Raw genomic sequence first — 14,919 nt, 5'->3', positions numbered from 1 at the left:
AGGATAGTGTGGAGAGTGCTCATCTCAGAACCTCAATAAGAACACTGATGAAATCGTTATATGAGGAGTATGTGAGCAACCTTGTCCCTCACTCTCAAGGTGATAGTCAGAACAACCTTGTCGATTCTGTGGAAGGTGAAGTTGGAAACCTGTTTGATATTTCTGATGATGATGATGAGGACTATGAGAGCAGAGATTCTTTGTATTCAGAGATGGTTTCAGAGGCAGCATATGAAGAATCCAGTACTGAGCTCGATATTTACTTGCTGGAAAAACCAATACCAAGAAGAACAAACAGTCTCGGATTAGACACCAGTGTGTTATCTTGGTGGAAGAAAAACTCTTGTAAGTTTCCAGTCTTGTCCGAACTAGCAAAGGATGTACTAGCCATCCAAGTCTCCTCTGTTGCTTCTGAGTCAGCGTTCAGTACGAGTGGTAGGATTTTAGATCCTTTTCGTAGCTGTCTGACTCCATACATGATTGAAGCTCTTGTCTGCTTACAACAGTGGCTTCGAAACAACATCCAGGCTGAGAAGGTTTCAAGCTTGGTTCAGATGTTTGCAGAACTGGATTTTCAAGAATCATTAGGTAATCATTTTAATTCTTAAGTCTTATTTTTTTTAATGCTCAGAGTCCTAAGTTCTAACTGCATTTGATATTATGTAGAGTCTTTGGAAATTTCTGGTGAATCTGATCATTAAAGGTAATCTGTTGCTCTCTCTGATTTGTATTATTAAAAGAAATTACATGTCTTCTTACTTCATGAACATGTTACTTGTAGGTTGGAGTGGCTTGGAACTAGGAAGATTCAAAACTAACTTACATATCTCTCTATTTTGGACAACATCCTTTTGAACTTAATGAATCTATATATCTTTCAAACTTTGATCTTTGATCTTTAGAAAAGAGATATAGATTCAGATTGTTGTCTTTTTTTGTGTGTTTTCATGATTGAGCTTGATCTCTTTTGGATGTTTAAACTCGGTTGTAAGTTGGTTTTGAGGTTTTTTTTTTTTTTTTGTTGATTGCTTGGTTTAATTGATTTGGCAGGTGAAAACAGAGCCATAACCGTGTAAACCGGAGATAACCGATACCCGAGATGAACCGAAAATATCCGAAATAACCGATTGACCCGTTTTTTTTTTTTTAAATGATTTTTCGGTTTTTTCGGAAATTAATTAAATTCTATAATTAACCGATATCCGAACCGAACCGAACCGATTTTAAATTCGGTTTTATTCGGAAATTGATTCCGAAAATCCGGATAACCGATAACCGAAAAATCGGTTCGGTTCGGTTTCGGAAAACCGAAATCGCAGGCCTAATAGAGAGCATGGATTGTATAAGCATAAACGAGAGTTTCAAGTGTTTTTCTAAAAAAAAATTAAGTGTATGTAGAGAGCAGGAAATGTAAAACCTTGAAGATGCATATTAATTATTTCAGACGCTGTAGAAAGTCATCCTCATTTGCATTTCAGATTTTGTGTCTATGGAGTTGACTGCAGTTTAGTTTGTTAAACATCTCACTTTTTTTTCCACCTGAAAAGATCACAAAGTTGTTATGACTTGTGCAGGTTACATCTATCTACTGCCCATTTGTTTGATCTTCTATAAGTAGACAACAATGAATAGTTCTTTAAGCCTATCCAAGATAGAGTTTTCCTGTATATTTTCATCCTTGTTCTTCCTTTCTTGTGTGTATTGACCAGGTGGATCTGCCATGTTTACTTGAGCATGCAGAAACTTTTGAGTTGTCTCATATTTGACCTCTTGTGTTAGACTTCAAAATCACATACATCCTATTATATAGAATATATACTTCCTCTTTGCAGTCTAAGAATTTATAAATCATTTATAAGGTTTAGAAAACAATTAATAAGACTTTATAAGAGTTTATAAAATCAGTGTATAAGGCTTTCTAAATATATTATTAAAGTATAGTTCATTTATAAGAGTTTATAAAATCAGCCTATAAGGCTTTATAAGGATTATAAATAATTTATAAATGTTTATAAACCATTTATGAAGATTTAGAATCATTTATAAACCTTTATAAATAGTTATATAAATATATATATATATATATATATACCTTTATCAATAGTTTATATATATATATATATATATATGTATATATATATATATATTTATATAACTATTTATAAAGGCTTATAAAACCATTTATAAAACATTTATAAATTTTATAAGGGTATGTAAAATTTCTGAAGCGGTGGAACCTTGCTTGCTGTCCACATGTGCCTCAAAATCTGCTACGTATCATTATCTCTTTACAAAAACTTATAAGGGTTTATAAAATTATTTCTAAAAGTATATAAATCATTAATAAAGGCATATACAACAAGTTATAAAATCCATAAACCATTTATAAATGTTCATAAAAAGTTATGAAAGTTTATAACTAATATATAAGGGGTATGTATACTATTAATAAGGGTTTATAAGGAGTATTTTAATTTATGAAAGCTTAAATTCAATTTATAAGGAATATTTTAAGATTTGTATAGGTTTATAAATCAACTAAAAAAGTCTATAACCATTTAGAAAGCCTTATAAAACAATTTATAATGGTTCGTATAATAATTTATAAGGGTTTATAATGTATGTAAATAATTTATATAACTTATAACCCCTTATAAACCTTTATAAAACTCAGACAATACTAGTTTATAAAGTATTATGTAGCTTATAACCCTTATAAACCTCTATAAAACTCAGATATACTAGTTTATAAAATATTATATAAACTCAGAGATGAAAAGGCTGATAAATAATAACTTATAAATGTTTATAGCTGGCTCATGTATCTTAGATATTCTAGTTTCATGAAGAGATTATATAACCTATAACCCCTAATAAAGTATCTTATAACTTATTAAAAAATCACTTACAAACCATTTATAAGGTTTGTAAAGGGTTTAAATAAGTTTATAAAAAGTTTATATAAGATAATTTATAAAATTTATACACCCTTATAAAGGATTATGAAACAATTTATAAGGATATGTAAAATTTCTGAAGCGGTGGAGCCTTGCTTGCTGTTCGCGTGTGCCTCAGAATGTCATGTATCATCATCTTTTTACAAAGCATGCACGTGTTCTTTAGATTTATAAGAATATTTAAAGTTATTTATAAGGATTTATAAAATCATTTATAAAGATTTGGAGAATATCAAAAGGTAATTATTTTATGAAGTCTTATAACATTTTATAAATGATGCCAAGAAAAAATTATAAATATATTTCCTCGTTCGTGGAGCTGAAGGCGGTGGGGTCTGAAGCGGTGGAGCCTTGCTTGCTTTCTGCATGTGCTTCAGAATCTGCCACGTATCATCATCTCTTTACAAAGCCCGTACGTGTTCTTTAGTTTTATGATTTCAATATTGTGTATCAAAATGTTGGTATTTATGAATATATAGAAACTTTTTATAATGGTCTATAAATCATTTATAAGAATATATGGTGTTTCTTTGTCACCACCAGAAACACAATGTATGAGCTCTCTTCGATATTCAATCCATTCCTCACTGCTTAGTCAGAAACTCTTAGACCCTCTTTGAACATTCCAATAAGACCAAAAAAATCACACATGTTGGGTAAACAAATATTAAAACGTTAAGCATAAACACAACATTCTTCATGGATAAATATTTATAAGATCTTATGAATTTGAGAATGCAAAATTTCATCAAAAAACTTCATCTCCCTTTCCAGAATCAAATTGATTATGAGAAATCAAGTTAAAATTAAAGACTTCTCGATCCATTCACCTCGATGTCATAGCCTTCTGTTCTAGACTGAACTGATCAAAGTGACCACTTGGAGAATCCAGACTGCTCGATCCGTTGCCCACGACACCGGCCCTCCAGTTCACGACCCGACGAGCTCAGATCGATCGAGAAACAAAGCCTGAGCCTCTCAATCTGATGCTCTCGGCCACCAATCATCAACCTTTCAACCGAGCCTTCTGAACCGTTCACTTGACAAATTTGTACTGCTCGATGTGAGCTCTCGGAACGACGACGCGGCTTGGACTGAGGAGATGGCGCGGTGGTTACGGCGGATGAACGGACGACACGACTAGAGCTCAGATATGTATAACGGCCATGGTCGCAGATGAAGCTCGGTGATTGCATCAATGGAGGAGTTTGCAAGGAAGAAGATGAAGTCGTAGTCTTCGTCAAATTTTATTAGGTTTAATTATTTAAGGGTATAATGGTATTTTGATCATTAAAAATATGGTGGTATAGTTGGTTAGTGTATAATTGAAAAGTGGTATCATGAAAGTGGTATTTTTGACAATTTCTCTATTTACAAAATATTTAAATTATAATAATTAAAAATCTTATAGTTTCACTTAAAATTCTTTTATAGCTTACATATTTCAAATGTTATTTTACGTAGAATGTGAAATGGGTTTGGTTATGTTTTGAATATATTGTGTTCCATTAATTTTTCATAACTCACCATAATTGTTTTTTCTATAATTTGGTTAGAGTTCTTATTAGTTTTGTTAGTTTCATTTATTTTGCTTTATTATCTTGAATTCGTAAATAAATCATCTCTCTCTTCTCCATAAAGTCATTTTCAACCCAACCTCAAATCCTCAAATTTTGAGGTTTTGTCATTCCAATCTTTTGAGGTTTCACTATTCACAACCTCAAAACTATCTTTTATTTTTTTTGATTCTTAGAATTATTTCTTTTAACAAATACATTTACTAAACTTAATTTAGAATAACTTAATTACATCAAAATAAATAAAATATGATTAATATTACATAACAATAAAATAAAGTTCACATAATAGAAAATTACAGTAATAAAATTCACACAATAGAAAATTACATTAATAAAATTCACACAAAATAAAATACACTAAACAAACTTAGCACAAATTAAAGCATATTACATAAACATTTAAATATCACATATCTTACAAATGGTTTCAAAATACTAGAATTTCTTGTTTAGCCAGATCCTAAACGTCCAAGATAATCGAAAAATGGTTGATAGATATTTGGATGAAATGAAGGTTGTTGCTACTCTTGAGTTATTTTTTGCATGATTCTCGCTTTTTCCAATCGCATATACTCACGTGTATCAACATCGACAGAGTCTAAATTTGTTAGTAATATCTTATCATCTCGTTCTCGTTCTTTTAAGGCTATTTTTAGCCTAATTTTGGAGATGTAATTGCTGCAACTCGTAATTTTTACTCCTAGTTGATGCACTTTCTTTTAAGAAATCAATGATTTGTTCGTTTGATGAAATCACAGAGTCGGCAAATGAATTATTACCTTCAGCCATTTTTCTCTTCAGTTTTGCTTTTTCGATTCGATGGGGCGTTATGATGAATTTGATCCACCATTTTCACTGCTTAAGTTGATTGAAAATGATGACAATCCAGGAGACTGTGATGTTGGAGATCTGATCGTATCGCTTCTAGCAGTGGGAGTTTCCGGAATATTCATATGGACATTATTGGTAGACTTTGGAATATCTTTTATTAAAATCCACACATGATCAAATGTAGAACTTTTTTTAAGTTTTGGATCTTGAATCAATAAGTGCTTTGCTCTGTCCATCTGCATTGATTTTTTATGTAAAATTATGTTTAGTTAATATTCAAATATCATATATATAAAATAACACACTTGTTGAATATTAACTTACTATGTCTTGTTTGGACGCTCCACTTGAATGCATATTCTCCACTATATTAACTTATTATGTCTTGTTTGGACGCTCCACTTGAATGCATATTCTCCACTTGGTGCACACAATTCTTCAAATTCTCCACTTGATGCACACAATTCTTCAAATTTCTAACAGCATAGATAATAACATATCTTACCTTGTAAAGATCTACTGCTCCTACTCTCCCAACTCTCAATTTTTTTTTAATTGTAGATTTTTTCTATTTTTCTCCATAATCTTTTGATAGCTTGGTTATTACTAGCTATTGAATCTTGTGAAAAGCTCATTATACTGCTCCCATCACAATCTTGTTGATAACGACAAGCCATGAGCAAACCGAGACAAAACCCAAATCCTCTTGAAACATTGTTGAAAGATAAGATTTAAACTGATTAACCACCGGCAAAGAGAGTTTTAAGTCACATTAACTGTATAACTAAGTCACATTATAAATGGTCTTATCATTTGTTTGAGCTACAAGTGAATCATTTCTGGCTCTAGAGATCACATTACATATTGAAGCAGATGGATCCATCCCTGAATCAATCATCTTCTCAACCAAATCCTCAGCTTCTTTCAATTTTTTTTCTTTACAAAGAACTTCAATCAAGTAACTATAGCTGGCAACATTTGGAGCCAACTCTTTATCTCCCATCTCTCTCAGCAACCTCAACGCTCTATAAGAACTACCTTCCTTACAATACCCAAGAATCATTGTATTGTATATAACCTCATTAGGTTCTAACTTCTTCTCGACCATCGTCCTAAAAAGCCTCGAAGCTTCATTCATCTGACCTTTGATGCAAAACCCGTGAATCAACACACTATAAGTATGAACATCCGGAACTAGTCCTAAACTCTCCATCGACGTTCGAAGCTGGATTGCTCTCTCCATGTTATCAGAACGAGCAAATGTATCGATAAGAATCGTGTATGTAACTTTCGACGGTTTAATCCCTCTCTCTTCCATCTCCTTAACTATCTTAGCTGCTCCCGAAGTATCTCCCTTCTTACAAAACCCAGAAACTAGAATATTATAAGTAACTACAGACAGAGACATACCTCTAGACTTCAAATCCCTGCACAAACTCAACGCCTTTCCTAACTTCCCCACGCTACAAAACCCATCAATCAAAGTGTTGTAAGTGATCAAGTTCGGGTTGATCCCCTCGCTCTTCATCCGTTCCATCAACCTACAAGCTTCACCCGAACTCATCTCTCTACACAACCCACCGATTAAAGTATTATAACTAACAACGTTACACGAAACCCCTCTCCCACGCATTTCGTCGAACACCTTGAAGGCGTCTTTCGTCCTTCCGTCTTTACAAAGCTGGTTCATCACACAGTTGTAAGTATAGAGATTAGGTAAAACCCCATCCTCCTTCATCTTCTCGTACATCCCAAACCCTTGTCTCGCAACCCCGTTCTTGAACAACCCGTGAATCAAAACCGTGTAAGTACGCTCGTTGGCTACCAACCCGATCCTCTCCATTTCGAGAAACAAAGCTTTCGCCTTTACGATCTCTCCTTTCTTGCAACACCCGTCGATCAAAGTAGTGTAGATAACGACGTTCGGTTGAAACCCATTCTCTCTTACCGCAGCGAGAAGGTGAAAGCTCTTGTCGATTTCGCCGGATTCGCAGCAGGCTTTGATCGCGACCCCGAAGCTGTACACATCGAGAACGACTCTGTTGTTCTTGTTGTTGCCGTTGAAGAAAGCCCAGAACTCGTCGAAAGAAGACGACCCGGCAACGAAAGTTAAGAGATTGTTGAAGCAATTCGATCCGGGGACGAGACCCTTGTCGATCATCTCGTTGAAGTAGGAGACGGCGGAGTCTAGGGATTGAGATTGGATGTAGGTGTTGATGATTGCTTCGTAGAGTCGAGAATTGGGTTTTGAGGTTTCTGATTGTGTTAAGTAGTGTAAGAGAGAGGTTGGAGTGAAGGATTGGGAGTGGATTCTCCCGGAGATGACTTGAAGTAGGAGAGACTGGGCGTGAGGGAGTAAGTTTGTGGAGAGAAGGAGACGGAGAAGGATTGAGAATGATTCGTGCGTGTGTTGGAATCCGTGAAGATTGGATGAGTTCAAGAGAGAGAAGGCTTTTAATGGAGGAACTTTGATTAAATTCGCCAAGAGGAGGAGTGTTTTCTGGGCTTTCTCCGCCATATGAGATACGTTTAAACGCAGAAACTCACAGGAAAGAAGATGAAGATGAAGATGAAGATGAAGATGAAGGAAGCCATGTAAGAAGCAACATAACCTTCAAATATTAAGAAAAAAAACCCAACACAATCTTTAATGGGCTGGACAAAAGTTAAAGAGTTAAGTTTCAAAAAAATGTTTTTAAAGAGAATTATGTTCGGTTGACTCATTTACAAATTCAAGTTCGTTGACAAAAAAATACAAATTCAAGTTTTAAAATAAGCGTGGTTGTTTGATTTGCCTTGTGTTAAACACATAAATCGTAGGTTTATAAAAAAATCACATGCATATTTTTTTTGGTCAATAACATGCATATTTTTATGTTTTGTAATTTATATATAAAGTAGAATATACTATTTTATTATATAGATGTTTGATAATAATTTTTTATTTGTACAAATATTATAATTTGATGCAATTTGATGTAATTGTATTATTCATATATTAATATGTTTTCTGTTAAATTATTTTAAAATGAAACATCATAGTAAATTTTTTGTTTTTTTGCATTAGTTTTCAATGGATTATTATTAATATTATGATATTTTGTTTTATATTTCACTAAACTAAATAAGATAATACTATATTGAAAATTGTTTTATATGATATATGCTATATTTTCAGTTTTTTTTTAAAGTTCACCGCAAAAAAATAACAACCATTATAATTAATTAATTTAAATTAATTTTAAATACAGTGCTATAATCTGTAAATAAAAAGAAATACAAAAAATTGAATACTTATTTTATCGTAATAAAATAACTAATTATGATAAATAAAAGGAAGTACTTAATTTGATATTCATGTTTCCAAATAATTCTCGTTTATCCTTTTATCAATGTTCCAAGACAGTATAGATAATAGATAATAGACAAATTCAAAATTAAATAAATTTTTTAGAAAATTTAAGAAAACAAAAAAAAATTTAAGTAAAATAAAGTTAGTTACTTCAGTTTGGCAAGTATATTGTTGTTGTAAATAACTATGATATATTCAGTGTATGGGTCATGATCTTTGCATTTTCTTACACGTACAACTAGAAAAAACGTTGAATGGACAAGAAAAGAAGATGTAAAATGTGAAATCTCTATAATCTATACTATTAAAAGTACAGTTTTGAAGTACCAGAGAGCGTCCACATCAGCGAAAACAATTGTGTCCGAAAGATGCCACATGTCATTGTTACTAAAAAAGAAAAACAAATATAAAATATAAAAAAACTAAACAATAAATGGTAAACTTAAGAAATAGAAATATGCCACATGTAATATACTATTAAAAGTACAGTTTCGAAGCTCCAGGAAGCGTCCACATCACCGAAATCAATTTCGTCAGAAAAATGCCACATGTAATTGTTACTAAAAAAAAAAAACAAATAAAAATATAAGAAAAAACTTAAGAAATAGAAATACGTACTTTCAATTCATATGTACTATTAATATATTTATGTGCTGAAATTAATTAAATATGGTAAACTTACAAAAATCAAAGAACTATAGATAATTTAACTTAATATATAATATATTTTCAAAATTAACATAAAATATCTTACAAATATAATAAATAACATAAAATGAAATATATTTAAACAATTAGAACTATATAAATTTAAAATGCATGATTTTTTAAATTGAAGTTATATGCTATTGAAAATATTCAATAATATAATTGAAGACACAAAGAATTAAAAAAAAAACTAACCATAATATGAGAAATCATTATTTTAGTTTAATATTTTTAAAAATATAATATTCCAAATCCCTACTAATAAAAGGGACCTTCGAAACTCTAGAGAGCGTCCACATCAGCGAAAACAATTTGGTCCGAAAGATGTCACGTGTCATTGTTACTAAAAAGGAAAAACAAATAAAAATTAAATATAAGAAAAACAAAATAATAAGTGGTAAACTTAAGAAATAGAGAAATTTACTTTCAATTCATATGTTCTATTAACATATTTATGTGCTGAAATCAATTAAACATGGTAAACTTACAAAAATCAAAGAATTATATATAAATAATTTAACTTAATATATAATATATTTTCGAAATTAACATAAAATATCTTACAAATATAATAAATAACTTAAAATGCAAGATATTTAAACAATTAGAACTATATAAATTTAAAACGCATGATTTTAAAAATTTAGGTTATATGCTATTAAAAATATTCAATAATATGATTGAAGATGTATAGGATTTTTTTTTAAAAAAGCTAAACATAATATGAGAAATCATTGTTTTAGTTTAAATTTAGAACGCATGAATTTTAAAGTTTAGGTTATATGCTATTGAAAATATTCAATAATATAATTGAAGACACATAAGATTTAAAACAACTAACCATAATATGAGAAATCATTATTTTAGTTTAATATACCAAAAATGTCAATATTCCAAAAAACAATTTGTTTCAAAATTTAATAGAAATCAATATCAAATAAGGAATGCTAAAAAAGTAAAAGTTAACTGAATATATAATAAATTTTCAAAATTAAAAAAATGCAAAACTTTCCAATAATTATATCGATAAAAATTTAAACAAGTAATTTAAATTTTTGTATTATATGCTATTGAAAATATCCAAAAATAATAAATTATATATATATATATGTAAGTTGATGTTATAAATTACTGAAAATGTCACGTATTATTTTTAATCACCAAAAATATGCCATTCATTTTCTCAATCTATTATTTCTAATCAATGTCAATATTACCAAAAACAATTCATTTCAAAATAAAATATAAATCATATGAAAAGTTAAACTTACAAAATTAAAAACATTATATATAAGTTACTTATGTTAAACTAATTTTTGTATATTAACATAAAAATTACTAACAAATACAATTTATAAATAAATATTGAAAGACTTTTAAACAATAAAATAGAAATCAATATCAGATAAGGTAGTTAACAAAAATAAAAAATTATACAAATTAACTTAATATTTATAATATTTTTGAAATTTAACATAAAAATAAAAAATGCAATACTTTAAAACAATTATAACTATATTGATTTAAAATATGTGTTTTCAAATTTTAGGTTATATGCAATTGACAATATTCACAAATAACATATATTATATATAAGTTGATGTTATAAGTAACTGAGAATGTTCACATATTATTTTAACATAATTATAACCAATAAGGATAATTATTAAATAAAACTTGGAAGACTTATAAATATGTAAACTCAAAACACATGATTTTAAAGTTTAGGTTATATGATACTGAAAATAACAAATAACATATATTATATACAAGTTGATTCAATTTTTAGAGTTTATGTTATAAGCTATTGAAATATCCACAAATAGCATATACTATATATATATAAGTTAACTCCATAAATCATTGAATGTCAACATATTGTTTACTATATAACCTAAATGTTTGAAAGATAACCGTAAATTAATTAAAAAATATTAATCTTAAAAAATAAAAGAATTTCAAATAAAAATAAAATATGAATTGAAAGTACATATGATTTCAAAATTGAGACTGTTGTTCATTTGACGTGTTCATATAGGATTTACAAATATCATTGAAAATATACTAAATCAACATCTTAATTTGATATTTTAAATAAAAAATATCAAAATAAAATGAATATAAAATAGGTTAAAGACAAAATTCTTCATCAGATGATTAACTTGACATATAACACAACTGTTTTAAATTCCACATAAAATTTAACTGACGAAAAAACAATTTAGAAAAAAAATTAAGTATCAAAAAATTCAAATATTCATGTATGTAAAATTAAAATCAATACAAAACTACAAAAATATAAACAAAAAATGTTAAAATTATCTCGAAATTTAGATTTATATTTATATTAACTTATTGAAAATTTAATATAAGAGATTTAACAAGAAAAAACAAAAATCTAATAGACAAATTTGAAATTTGATAAATTTGATAGATTTATATTAAGGCTACAATATTAGTTAGATGTTTCTTTGTTAAAATAATCGAAATGACATATTGTTAGATACTAAATTAGAACAAAATTTAAAAACACAATATATTCTTGATTTGTAATTTTATTTGTAAAATAATAGACAAATTTGACGTAATAAAAATATAAAAATTAATTATTTTTAATCTAAAAATGAATTAAGTATTCTAAATATATTTAAATTATTTATATATTTGTGTTCCTGCCCGTAGGGTGGGTTTACTCCTAGATAATTTAACTTAACATATAATATATTTTCGAAATTAACATAAAATATCTTAAAAATATAATAAATAACTTAAAATGCCAGATATTTAAACAATAATTAGTACATAAATTTAAAACGCATGATTTTTAAAATTTAGGTTATGTGCTATTGAAAATATTCAATAATATGATTGAAGACATATAGGATTTAAAAAAAAACTAACCATAATATGAGAAATCATTATTTTAGTTTAAATTTAGAACGCATGAATTTTAAAGTTTAGATTATATGCTATTGAAAATATTCAATAACATAATTGAAGACGCATAAGATTTAAAACAACTAACCATAATATGAGAAATCATTAGTTTAGTTTAATATTCCAAAAATGTCAATATTCCAAAAATTTGTTTGTTTCAAAATTAAATAGAAATCAATATCAAATAAGGAAAGCTAAAAAGGTAAAAGTTAACTGAATATATAATAAATTTTCAAAATTAAAAAAATGCAAAACTTTCCAATAATTATATCGATAAAAATTTAAAGCAAGTAATTTAAATTTTGTATTATATGCTATTGAAAATATTTAAAATATCAAATAATATATATAAGTTGATGTCATAAATTACTGAAAATGTCCATGTATTATTTTTAATCACCAAAAATATGCCAATCATTTTCTCAATCTTTTATTTCTAATCAATGTCAATATTACCGAAAACAATTCATTTCAAAATAAAATATAAATCATATAAAAAGTTAAACTTACAAAATTAAAAACATTATATATATAAGTTACTTATGTTAAACTAATTTTTGTAAATTAACATAAAAATTACTAAAATATAATTTTTAAATAAATATTGAAATACTTTGAAAAAATAAAATAGAAATCAATATCAGATAAGGTAGGTTAACAAAAATAAAAAAATTATACAAATTAACTTAATATTTATAATATTTATGAAATTTAACATAAAATAAAAAATGCAATACTTTAAAACAATTATAACTATATTGATTTAAAATATGTGGTTTCAAATTTTAGGTTATATGCAATTGACAATATTCACAAATAACATATATTATATATAAGTTGATGTTATAGATAATTAAGAATGTTCACATATTATTTTAACATAAATATAACCAATAAGGATAATTATTAAATAAAACTTGGAAGACTTATAAATATGTAAATTCAAAGGACGTGATTTTAAAGTTTAGGTTATATGATACTGAAAATAACAAATAACATATTTTTATATACAAGTTGATTCAATTTTTAAAGTTTATGTTATATGCTATTGAAATATCCACAAATAGCATTGACTATATATAAGTTAACTCCATAAATCATTGAATGTCAACATATTGTTTACTATATAACCTAAATGTTTGAAAGATAACCGTAAATTAATTAAAAAATATTAATCTTAAAAAATAAAAGAATTTCAAATAAAAATAAAATATGAACTGAAAGTACATATGATTTCAAAATTGAGACTGTTGTTCATATAAAATTTACAAATATCATTGAAAATATACTAAATCAACATCTTACTTTGATATTTTTAAATATAAAAATATCAGAAAAATATTTCTCTCAAAATAAAATGAATATAAAATAGGTTAAAGACAAAATTCTTCATCATATAATTAACTTGATATATGACACAACTGTTTTAAATTCCACATAAAATTTTAACTGACCAATAAAAAACAATTTAGAAAAACAAATTAAGTTTTAAAAAATTCAAATATTCATGTATGTAAAATTAAAATCAATACAAAACTACAAAAATATAAACAAAAAATGTTAAAATTATCTTGAAATTTAGATTTATGTTTATATTAACTTATTGAAAATTTAATATAAGAGATTTAACAAGAAAAAAAAATCTAATAGACAAATTTGAAATTTAACATTAGATTTATATTAAGGCTACAATATTAGTTAGACGTTTCTTTATTAAAATAATCGAAGTGACATAGTGTTAGAAATTAAATTAGAACAAAATTTAAAAACATAATATATTTTGATTTGTAATTTGATTTTTAAAATAAAAGACAAATTTTACTTGATAAAAATATAAAATTAATTATTTTAATCTAAAAATGAATTAATCATTTTAAATATATTTAAATTATTTATATATTTGTGTTCCCGACCGTAGGTCGGGTTTACCCCTAGTATTATTTGATAAGTAACTTTCTTATATGTCACACTCATGTTAATTCTCATGTTAATTCTCACATTAATCAACTACAAAAATATCCTTAATGATAAGTGTGTACTTTTTAAGTAAAAACAAAAAAAAACCTAGCCAACATATACACAAATTCTCTATAATATCATTTGATAAATAACTTTTTTGTATGTCATTCTCATGTTAATTCTCACATTGATCAACTACAAAAGTATTTTTAATAATTAAATTTTTATATCTAATTGTCTTTACTAAAATTCAGTTTTATTTCCTTTACAAATTAACATTCACATGATCTTTGCATTTTCTTACACATATAACTAGAAAAACATTGAATGGACAAGAAATAAAGATGTAAAATATGAAATCTCTATAATATTATTTGATAAGTAATTTTCTTATATGTCATTCTTACGTTAATTCTCACATTAATCAACAACAAAAATATCCTTAATGATAAATGTGTACTTCTTAAGTAAAAAAAAATCTAGCCAACATATACACAAAATCTCTATAATATCATTTGATAAATAACTTTCTTGTATATCATTCTCATGTTAATTCTCATAGTGATCAATTACAAAAGTATTTAATTTTACTATG

General features: G+C 27.1%; 1 protein-coding gene across 1 annotated transcript; it reads right to left on the bottom strand.

Moving 5' to 3' along the window:
* Positions 1-6,140: 6,140 nt before the first annotated feature.
* Positions 6,141-7,983, bottom strand: LOC108824149 (pentatricopeptide repeat-containing protein At4g11690). The gene has a single exon (XM_018597519.2). The coding sequence runs from the start codon at positions 7,884-7,886 to the stop codon at positions 6,153-6,155; it is 1,734 nt and encodes a 577-aa protein (XP_018453021.2). The 5' UTR covers positions 7,887-7,983; the 3' UTR covers positions 6,141-6,152.
* Positions 7,984-14,919: the final 6,936 nt, after the last annotated feature.

The sequence above is a fragment of the Raphanus sativus genome, chromosome 9 (assembly GCF_000801105.2).
Source record: "Raphanus sativus cultivar WK10039 chromosome 9, ASM80110v3, whole genome shotgun sequence".
In the NCBI taxonomy this organism is placed as follows: Eukaryota; Viridiplantae; Streptophyta; class Magnoliopsida; order Brassicales; family Brassicaceae; genus Raphanus; species Raphanus sativus.
This window is presented reverse-complemented; position numbering and strand designations above follow the sequence as displayed.

Coding starts and splice junctions, on each gene's coding strand:
- LOC108824149 (XM_018597519.2), bottom strand. CDS start 7,886: ATGGCGGAGAAAGCCCAGAAAACACTCCTCCTCTTGGCGAATTTAATC.